At 36.9% G+C, this 11,373-nt stretch overlaps 1 protein-coding gene across 1 annotated transcript; it reads right to left on the bottom strand.

Annotated features, from left to right (window-relative positions):
• Positions 1–1,105: 1,105 nt before the first annotated feature.
• On the bottom strand, positions 1,106–2,620 carry LOC107479157 (anther-specific proline-rich protein APG-like). The gene is made up of 3 exons (XM_016099308.1): positions 2,131–2,620; positions 1,829–1,971; positions 1,106–1,309 (listed from the first exon to the last, which is right to left on the bottom strand). The coding sequence occupies exons 1-3, from the start codon at positions 2,618–2,620 to the stop codon at positions 1,106–1,108; spliced, it is 837 nt and encodes a 278-aa protein (XP_015954794.1).
• Between the last annotated feature and the right edge of the window lie 8,753 nt (positions 2,621–11,373).

Raw genomic sequence — 11,373 nt, 5'->3', positions numbered from 1 at the left:
TAATAGATCTCATTTATTAAATTATATATATAGATGGTGCATATAGAGATATAACCATTGAATTGACTCACTTTGAGAATTCCTAATGGTTATAATTACCGTATATTTGTTAATAGTGAAGGTTGTGGTAGGCTTAGAGAAGGGGGTTGAATCTATGCTTTCCTTTTTAAGTTACTGAAAAAACCCTTTAAAACAAACTTTCAATTCTGATTCTATTTGTACTCAGCAGCGAAAATTTATGAGACAGTTTATTTTTGTCTCATGAATATCAGAAAACAGAACGCAGTAGAGAAGAGAAAAGCTAACACCAGCATGTATCCTGGTTTGGTTGCCTTGTGCTATGCAACCTTCGTCCAGTCTCTTCCACAACAATGGAGGAATGTCCACTATAGTTAAAAGTATTAGATACACCAATTCCACAGGATTGACACAATCCTTTCACACTCAAGTTCTAACCTAACTTGACATTGACAATGCTAATACCTAACTCTTCACTCTTAGTGCTAACCCAACTAAGAAAGGGATACCTTACAGGTACTAGATACAAGACACAGACATACCTACAGAAATAAGAAAATAATTATATGAAAGCAAGTTAATTAGCCCAATTACTAAACATATCATATTAGTAACAAAAGTTAATTGTCAAATTTAATCAAGGGCAATCTATCAACATATGAAAGCAAGTTCCAAAAGACATGTCAATTCATTCCCTGTAGCAGCACATTTGCAGATCAAAGATTATTAATTATATGCTCAAAACTATCAACAGCAGTCAAACAAAATCCACAAAAATAACAGTAGCTACAGTAGTACCAATAAAATTCATCAGTTAAATTTAGCATCCCAGTTATTGCACCTATTAACCTATTACTCCCCTTTTTGTCATCAAGGGCGAATAATAAGTAAGATCAACAAAAACATTACCTTAAATCCTGCAGAAAAAAGTTAGAGCACAGTTCAAAGTACAAACTAAATTAATAGAAGTGCAGCAGTTGTTAAAGTTATTACAATCATCCAAGACTAAAAAAATAGTTCAAAAGTAGCAAAATGAACAGAATTCATGATACGAAAAGATAGACAGCAGCATTTGGATGAGACAATCCTAAGCATCAGAACTGTTCCCCTCGGAGTCAACTTCTTCATCAGCGTCAGTGGCAGGGTCTTCATCCTTCTGTAGGTTGTCAATGAATGTCATAAACACAGCCACTCTATCCCTTGATTTCTGAAGGAAATTCTCATGTTTGCTGGCTAGCTTTCTTTGCTCCTTACTCATTGCAATCATGTGATTAGATTGCGAGATAAAATCCTGAACAACATCCTTGACAACATTCAGCAGAGCAGGTTTTTAGCCTGTACAGATGAAAGTACCCTCGGTGGAAGGAGGAGGAGATTCGTCTGGAATAAACTCTTCATCATCATCTAGAACCACTCTTTCAGATCGAGTAGGTCCTTTTTGCTGTTTCACTGCACCACCTCCCTTTAGATATGAATGTTTATTTTCATAATCCTCATTGGTCAAGTCAACACCAAAATATTCAAATATGCAAGTTAGAAACATGCCGTAAGGAAGTGCTTTGTCTTTTTTACTCCGAATAGAGTCAAACATGTATCTAACCATCAAATATGCAAATGAAATTTCTGTTTCAGTGAGAAGGGCATATAAAACAAGTGTGTCTGTGTAAGAAACCCTTTGATATGAACTGCTTTAAGGAAGTATGATGTGGTTGACAATTCGGTGCAATTGAGCATGTTCATATCCTAGGGCTTTGTGAGTGGGTGTGATGCCATCAATTGAAGAAACATGTTCACAAATGTGTGCCAATACATCATTGTAAGAAATACCAACACCTTCATCCAACTTAACTGAAGTGTAAGCACAAGGCCCAATATCAGTATACTTCAATGCATCACTGACTGTTTCATTGTTCAAGACAATGTCTTGGCCTTTAACATAAGAGTGAACAGTCCCTTCATGATATGTCAGATTTGCATAAAATTCTTGAACCAACAAAGGATAAACAGGCTTTTTGATTTTAAAGAGATGATTCCAATCCAAAAATTCCAGATTTTTAACAAAAGGAAAGCCTTTCTTTTTCAAAGTTGGTAAGTCAGCAAGAAAAGATTAACATAGGATATGATACTTAACAGCTCCTTCAAAGAAATTATTGTACATGGCAGACCTAAATCTATATGGATTATAATTTGAGTGTGATGTCATGAAGTGGGATTTATGAGCAAATGGGTCAATATCTGGTTCTCTAACAGATTTGAGAGGAGGATGAGGTTTACCTCTTTGAGAACACACAGGAACCGACCTAGATTTAGGCTGAGTTGGCTCAGGAATTGGTTCCTCAGCCACCAGACGTTTGCCTTTGGATGAGCTTGGTTTTGAAGAACCAGGTTTTGAGGAAGGAGCCTTTGGAGGTGGCGTCGGCTTGGCAGAGGCAGGATATCTGGGTGTTGTCTTGGTCCGTGCCATGGGGTCAGTTCTTGGAGGAGAGTTAGGAGGAGAAGGTGATGGTGTGAAGGTTCGGTCTTGGGAGCGAGTTGAAGGTTTTGTGGGAAGCTTGTAAACTTTTTCACGAGGAGGCCTTTTAGCAATGGTTTTCTTCCTCATTTGGTTAGTTTCGGGCTTTTGAGGGAAAAGAAGCAGTAAAGATAGTGAAGGAAACCGAGGAGTTGAAGAGAAGTTAATGGAGGGAAGAGAGGGAGTGTTGGTAATCGTACCCAAAAGAAGTTTTTCACAAACCATGCAACTGCATCACCTTTTGATATGACTTGAAAAGACATGACCCCATAGATGGTTGGATTTAAGGAAACACATTGGACCACTCTAGATCTAATTTTGAGGTTGGCCTAGACCAACTTTCACTTGCAACAAGCCTAGAACATGCTGTTTGAAGGGAACGTTCTTCACATGCCCAGAATTGTCTCATACCTGTTTATGAGACAAAAACTCCAGCAAACACATCAGCAACTATTAAACAAGGAATCAGGGCTTAAAATCCCTAGACTAGTCCTAAGCATACAGAATCTGTCCTCAGGTAGTGGTTTAGTGAAAATATCTGCCAATTGCTCTTCTGATTTAACAAATTGAATGCTAATATTCCTTTTTTGAACATGTTCCCTTATTGAATAAAATTTCACTTCAATATATTTAGTCCTAGAGTGCAAGACTGCATTTTTAGAAATATTAATGGCACTCATATTATCACACAACAAGGGAATATTTTCAGCATTTAACTTGTAGTCAGTAAGCAGGGTTTTTAACCACAAAAGCTGAGAACAACAAGAAGAAGCAGCTATGTACTCAACCTCTGCAGTGGATAACGCCACTGTTGGCTACTTCTTACTTGACCAAACATTCAAGGACTTTCCAAGGAAGAAACATAAGCCTGAAGTGCTCCTTCTATCAAATCAATCACCAGCAAAATCTGCATCACAATAACCCACTGCAGAAAAATCATCAATCTTAGGATACCAAAGACCAAAGTTGGATGTGCCATGAACATATCTAATGATCCTCTTAACTACAGAAAGATGTGACTCTTTAGGTTTGGATTGGAACCTTAAACACAATCCAACACTTTGCACAATATCGGGTCTAGAGGAAGTTAAGTACATAAGAGAACCAATCATTCCTCTATACCTAGACTCATCTACATCTTTCTCAGTTTCTCCCTTATCTAATTTTGAATTAGGGTTCATGGGAGTTCCCATGGGTTTGGCATTTTTCATACCAAATTTCTTAACTAGTTCCCTGGCATACTTCTCTTGATGAATGAAAATACCATTTTCAGTTTGTTTAATTTGTAGCCCAAGAAAAAAATTAAGTTCACCAATGATACTCATGTCAAATTCACTTGTCATGAGTTTTTCAAATTCAGAACAAAAGGACTCATTTGCTGATCCAAAAATAATGTCATCAACATATATTTGGATTAGAATGAAAGAATCATTAGAATTCTTGATAAATAGAGTTATGTCTGTGGTGCCTCTTTGAAAATCATTTTTCAAAAGAAAAGAGCTAAGTCTCTCATACCAAGCTCTAGGAGCTTGTCTTAAACCTTAGAGAGCTTTTGATAATTTGAAAACATGGTTAGAATGCTCTTTATTTTCAAAACCAGGTGGCTGCTCCACATACACTTCTCTATCTATCACACTATTCAAAAATACACATTTCACATCCATTTGATATAATTTGAAACCACAAAATGCAGCATAAGCTAAGAGAAGTCTTATGGCTTCCATTCGGGCAACAGGGGCAAAGGATTCATCAAAGTCTATTCCTTCTTCTTGGTTATATCCTTGTGCCACTAGCCTTGCTTTATTTCTTGCAATGCTACCATCCTTTCCTAGCTTGTTCTGAAATATCCACTTGGTGCCAGTCACTTTCTTTCCACTTGGCCTTGGAACCAAGGTCCACACTTGGTTCTTCTCAAACTCAAGAAGCTCATCCTCCATTGCTTTAACCCAAGAGGGTCACTAAGGGCTTCTTTGACATTCTGAGGCTCTATTTGAGAGAGAAGGACAATGTTTGTCTCTCTATTGGCCTTTCTAGTTGAGGACCGGGTTCTAACCCCATGAGAGACGTCTCCAATAACAAATTCCTCAGGATAATTCTTCAAGAATCTCCATTCACGAGGTCTAGTTGACCTGGAGGCAGAATCAGTCACCAAGGGATTTTGGGTACTGCTGGTTTTAGGATCTCCTTCAGATTCAAGAGACAAAATGGAATTGTCTCTTGAATTTTCAGCAGCTGCAGTTTCTGGTTCAGCTTGTTCAGAATTTTCATTTTCATGATTTTGAGCAGTTTCATTTTCCTTTTGAGCTTGATTCCCTGCATCACAATCTTCCAAAATACTTTGAACCAAGTTAGTATCACAAAATATAACATGTATGGACTCCTCAATAATCCTAGCATCTTGATGATAAACCCTATATGCTTTACTAGTTATGGAATATCCTACAAACAAACACTCATACGCCTTTGGATCAAATTTACCCAAATTTTCTTTGTTATTCAAAACAAAACATTTACATCCAAAGATATGCAAGTAGTCTAAGTTTGGTGGGTAACCTTTCCAAAGTTCATAAGGGGTTTTCTTCAAAAATTTCCTTATGATTGTTCTATTCAAAATGTGGTAAGCTGTGTTAACCGCTTCAGCCCAAAGGAATTTTGGAACATTGCTCTCACAAAGCATAGCTCTTGTCATTTCTTGTATGCTTCTATTTCTTCTTTTCACCACACCATTTTGTTGTGGTGTCCTGGGACAAGAAAAATTGTGAGATATTCCAAATTCCTCACAAAAGGATTCAAATAAATTATTTTCAGATTCAATTCCATGATCACTTCTTATAGAAGAGATCTTCAAATCCTTTTCATTTTGAATTTTCTTGCAAAAAGGTTCAAAGGCCGAAAAGGCTTCATTTTTGTGTGCAAGAAATAAAACCCAACCAAACCTAGTATAGTCATCCACAATCACTAAACCATAATATTTACCACCTAGGCTTTGAGTTCTTGTTGGATCAAATAAATCAATGTGTAGCAATTCAAGTGGCCTTTTAGTAGAGATGTCTTCCTTTGATTCAAAAGAATTTTTTGTTTGTTTTCCCATTTGGCAAGCATCACAAGTGATGTCTTTGTCAAACCTTATCAAATGAAGACCTCTTACTAACCCTTTCTTTACAAGTTTGTTTATTTGAAACATACTTGCATGTCCCAATCTCTTGTGCCATAGTCATTTTTCAGATTCTTTAGAATGAAAACAAGCTACATTTTGATCATTTAGTTCAACAAGAGTAAGTCCATACACATTATTAAAACACTTGGCAATAAAAAGTACTTCATTAGTATTTTCACTCACAACACAGCATTCAAGTCTTTTAAAAGTCACTAAATATCCTAAATCACATAGCTGACTTATACTCAAAAGATTGTACCTCAGCCCACCTACCAAAAATACATCATCAATGAAATTAGAGTGTTCATTACCTACTTTTCCAATAGCAATGATTTTACCTTTATCATCATCTCCAAAGGTTACAAAACCTCCATCATACTTGTTTAGTTTGATGAAGTAAGTTGACCTTCCAGTCATGTGCTTTAAGCATCCACTATCCAAGTACCACATATCCTTTTTATTCTTAGATGCTAGGCAAATCTGCATGAAAGACTTCAAGTAACCTTAGGTATCCAAATTAATTTGGATCCTTTGAAGTTAATCTATCTTGGTTGCCCAAGTGCATTGAAATCACAAACAACATTGTAAATTTTATTTCCCACAACTATCTTTTCAATGAAACATTGTGCATATGAGTGACTAAATTTCTTGCAATTTACACAATGATTTTCTATTGTGTATCGCTGAAATTGAGGTGAGTTATTTTGCTGGAAATGATTAAAGGTTTGAAATTTTCTGATTTTTGGAGGAGGTGCATTTCTTTTGACTAATTGATTTTTATTAAAATTGTTCCTCTTTGCAAAAACATTTTCACCAAAATTTTTTGAACTTTTGGACTTTTCGAATATGAGGTTTTATTGTAAAACGGTGGTTTCTTGAAAGCAACCTCATTATTCGAAATGTATCCCAAACCTGGCCTGTTTGAACTAGGTTCAGTTCTTGGTGAAGGCTCAGTTTTACTTGTGTATACTTCATCAAATTTTTCTTCAAATGTCGGAACATATCCAATACTAGATTTTTTTGGTGTGGATTTAGTATTTGATGAAGAAGCCACAAATTTCATAGAAGAATCATTGAAACTGCACTTTTTTTGGCTATATAACCTAAACCAGATTTTTCAAATAATGGTCTTTGGCTTGCAAGTAATCTATCCAAGTTACTAGAACTTTGAGCAAATTTTGCTAAGTCACCATTCAGTCTTTTAATCATATCATTTAATCTTTCATTTTCAGCAATTAACTCATGAGAAGGATCCAGAATGTGCTTTCCTTTTACTTTTTCAAGTTCAGATTTTAGAAATCTGTTTTCTTCAATAATGTCCAAAGCACATTCAGTTTCCTTCACTTTTTCTTTTAAAAATTTATTTTCAGCTCTTAACACATCTCTTTCAGATCTGTACTCATTATACTTGTCAAGCAGTTTTGAGGTGTTTAAAATGAGATCATCAATAATAGCATGAAAATCATCCATAGACAAATCAAAGTAGTTTACCTCATCAAAATTATTGTTTCTAGCCATTAAACAGTCTTTGTCTTCACCTTCAGAGTCTTCTTCCTCATTGGAGTCATTCTCGAGATTTTCCTAAGCTGCCATGAGCACTCTCTTCTTTTCCTTCTTTCCTTTGTCCTCTTTTTTAAGCTTTGGACAGTTTAGCTTGAAGTGTCCAGCCTCCTTGCAATGATGACACGTCACCTTGCTCAAGTCCATCTTGTGTTCCTTTAAGCTTGAACCCTTGTATTTGCCCTTGTTCTTTAGCATCCTTCTAAATCTCCTAGCAAAAAACATAAGCTCATCATCTGAAATACCATCACTAGACTCATTCTCTTTTGGTTATATTTTTTACTTGAGGGCTATTCCCTTTTTCTTTGAGTCCAGGTTTTTGTGTGTGATTTCATAGGCAAGGAGTTTTTCTCTCAGCTCATCATAGGTTATAGGGCTTAGGTTGTTGCTCTCGGTTAGGACAGTGGCAGTGGTTTTCCATTCTTTTGTGATGCTTCTAAAGAGTTTTCTTACTAGGGTTTGTTCTGTGTAGTTTGTACCCATAGCATCAAGGTTGTTGATTATGATTGAGAATCTCTCAAACACTTCATCAATGCTTTCTCCATCCTTCATGTTAAACATCTCGTACTCTTTTCGCAGCATATCAATCCTCGTTTCTTTGACTTGTTTAGTGCCTTCATGTGTAACCTGGAGTTTTTCCCAGATTTCTTTGGCTATCTTGCATCTAGACACCTTCTGATACTCTTCAAAGCTGATAGCACAGTGAAGAAGGTTGATTGCTTTAGCATTCAACTCCATCTTCTTCTTATAATCTTCATTCCATTCAGCTTCTTCTTTTGGAGTTACCACTCCATCAGCACTTGTTTTTGTTGAGATTTGGTACCGCTTACAACAATCTTCCATATGTTGTAGTCAATGGATTAGATGAAGATCCTCATCCTCTGTTTCCAGTAAGCATAGTTCTTCCCGTTGAAGAAAGGTGGCTGGTTGTTTGACTGGCCTTCAGTGAGGGTGTAGGCAACTGTGGTTGTGCTCAAGTTGTTCACCATTGGATTTTTGTTCCAAGCGGTGAAGCTTGATTCTTGAGACCTTAGCTCTGGATACCAATTAAAGGTTGTGGTAGGCTTAGAGAAGGGGGGTTGAATCTATGCCTTCCTTTTTAAGTTACTGAAAAGACCCTTTAAAACAAACTTTCAATTCTGATTCAGTTTGCACTCAGCAGTGGGAATTTATGAGACAATTTATTTTTGTCTCATGAATATCAGAAAATAGAATGTAGTAGAGAAGAGAAAAGCTAACACCATCATGTATCCTGGTTCGGTTGCCTTGTGCTATGCAACCTACGTCCAGCCTCCTCCACAACAATGGAGGAATTTCCACTATAGTTAAAAGTATTACATACACCAATTTCACAGGATTGACACAATCCTTTCACACTCAAGTTCTAACCTAACTTGACACTAGCAATGCTAATACCTAAATCTTCACTCTTAGTGCTAACCCAACTAAGAAAGGGATACCTTACAGGTACTAGATACAAGACACAGACATACCTAAAGAAATCAGAAAATAACTCTAGGCTTTTCTCTCAAGTGTATCTCTCTGCCTTTTTCCACTCTTAGGCTTTTACTTGAGCTCTCTCATGATGCCTTTTCACTCAAGAAATTACAGAAAGATAAACATAGAAAAGTACTTTACAATTTGTAAAACATGAAGGAGATTGACTTCATCTACAGCCTCTCTGCTATGTGATAAACCAGATTTGTAAACCTCTGATTTAGCTCTTTAGTATTGGCCGAATGTTTCTTTGAAAGAAAGCATTATCCAAGTAGAGGAACTTCTTTAGGGAACTCTTCACAGAACACAACTCACTAAACTCTGCTTTTCTCTCCTTGCTTTCTGAATGAACAACAAACCTCTTTTTATCTCCTTGCATGTTGCTGGATTCTTCTTCCTAGGTCAACTTCTTGAGCTTTGTGCTTCACCAACCCACAAACTCACTTTTTCTCATTTATCCTCAGAGTAGAAACTTTTCTTCTGACCTTCTCTTATTGACCGAAAGCCATAAAACAGCAACCACAAAAGTCTTTTAATGGTAAATCGAATCTGAGCCATTGAGAAACTACTTGGTCCCTAAGAATCACTTGTGACCGTAGATACACAGCAGTGAAGAACAGAAATCAACTTTTCTTTGTATCCCATTTTAGACTGAGCAGAGAGTTGGGCAGAGGAATGGGTTACCTTTTACCTTTACCTAAGCTTGATTTGGTTTGAAATGGTTGATTAGACTTCTGCCTTTCAAGCTTAGTCTTTCTCTTTCTTGCTTCTTTGGTGATTAGTTTAGGGGAAGAAGCTTTCTCTCACTTTCTTTGAGTTCTGACCACAGCAGGTTAAAGTGTACGTTGCTTTTGGCAAAAGCTAATTGGAAAGCTTTTGAACTGAGAGAGGTAATCGGGCTTCGATCGGATCCAGATTGAGTTTAGCCCATTGGTTTCTTGCTTATCTTCCTTTTGGGCTTCGTTTGCATTATTGCCTACTATCATGATTTCATTTGTTTCATATTGGGCTGCTACAACAATGATATTTTAGCCTGCATCATTTAAAAAATAATTAGCAACATAAAATTATTAATAATCAACACTAATTATTTATTTTGCCCAAAAATAATATTTGTCATCATTAATTAATTTAGTTAATTTCTTAACTCAACAAATAGGATATTCTCAAGATGAACATAGTAATAAAGTTTCCTTTGACCTGTTGATAGGCAAAATTATGACTCATACTTTTCACAACTCGAACAATTCCTAGCAATGGTTCCAAAATTTTGGTGCACAATACTATGGTTCACACACATTCTTCACAACTTCGCACAACTAACCAGCAAATACACTGGGTCATCCAAGTAATAAACCTTACATGAGTAAGGGTCGATCCCACGGAGATTGTTGGTATGATGCAAGCTATGGTCATCTTGTAAATCTCAGTCAGGCGGATTCTAATGGTTATAATGGTTTTCGAATATAAAGATAAAAAAGCATAAAATAGAGATAGAGATACTTATGTAATTCATTGGTGGGAATTTCAGATAAGCGCATGAAGATAATGTGTTCCTTCTGAATCTCTGCTTTTCTACTACTTTCATCCAATCATTCTTACTCCTTTCCATGGCAAGCTGTATGTTGGGGGATCACCGTTGTCAATGGCTACCGTCCGTCCTCTCAGTGAAAATGGTCCAGGTGCGCTATCACCGCACGGCTAATCATCTGTCGGTTCTCGATCATGTAAGAATAGGATTTACTATCCTTTTGCGTTGTCACCACACCCTACAGTCGCGAGTTTGAAGCTCGTCACAGTCATTCAATCCCTGAATCCTACTCGGAATACCACAGACAAGGTTTAGACTTTCTGAATTCTCAAGAATGCTACCAATGGATTCTAGCTTATACTACGAAGATTCTGATTAAGGAATCCAAGAGATATTCATTCAAGCTTATTTGCATGTAGAACGAAAGTGGTTGTCAGGCACACGTTCATAAGTGAGAATGGTGATGAGCGTCATATAATCATCACATTCATTAGGTTCTTGGGTGCAAATGGATATCTTAGAATAAGAATAAGCATGAATTAAATAGAAGAATAATAGTACTTTGCATTAATACTCGAGGTACAACAGAGCTCCACACCCTTAATCTATGGTGTGTAGAAACTCCGCCGTTGAAAATACATAAGTGATAAAGGTGTTCATTGATTCCGGCCCCAGAGAGGGAAGCAGGATGACCAAGACTCTAGTCTAAGGACTAAACGTCCAAAGATCTTCAAATACAATAGTAAAAAGTTCTACTTATACTAAACTAGTTACTAGGGTTTACAGAAATAAGTCTAAGTGCAGAAATCCACTTCCGGGGCCCACTTTGGTGTGTGCTTGGGCTGAGCTTGAGCTTTACACGTGCAGAGGATTCTCTTGGGGTTAATCGCCAAGTTGTAACGTGTTTTTGGCGTTTAACTCTGGTTTGTGACGTGTTTCTGGCGTTTTACTCCAGAATACAGCATGGAACTGGCGTTGAACGCCAGTTTGCATCATCTAAGCTCGAATAAAGTATAAACTATTATATATTGCTGGAAAGCCCTGGATGTCTACTTTCCAACGCAATTGAGAGTGCACTATTTGGAGTTCTGTAGCTCC

Source organism: Arachis duranensis, chromosome 3, assembly GCF_000817695.3.
Source record: "Arachis duranensis cultivar V14167 chromosome 3, aradu.V14167.gnm2.J7QH, whole genome shotgun sequence".
Classification (NCBI taxonomy): domain Eukaryota; kingdom Viridiplantae; phylum Streptophyta; class Magnoliopsida; order Fabales; family Fabaceae; genus Arachis; species Arachis duranensis.
The sequence above is the reverse complement of the archived record's forward strand: the minus strand, read 5'-3'. Positions and strand labels throughout refer to the sequence as shown.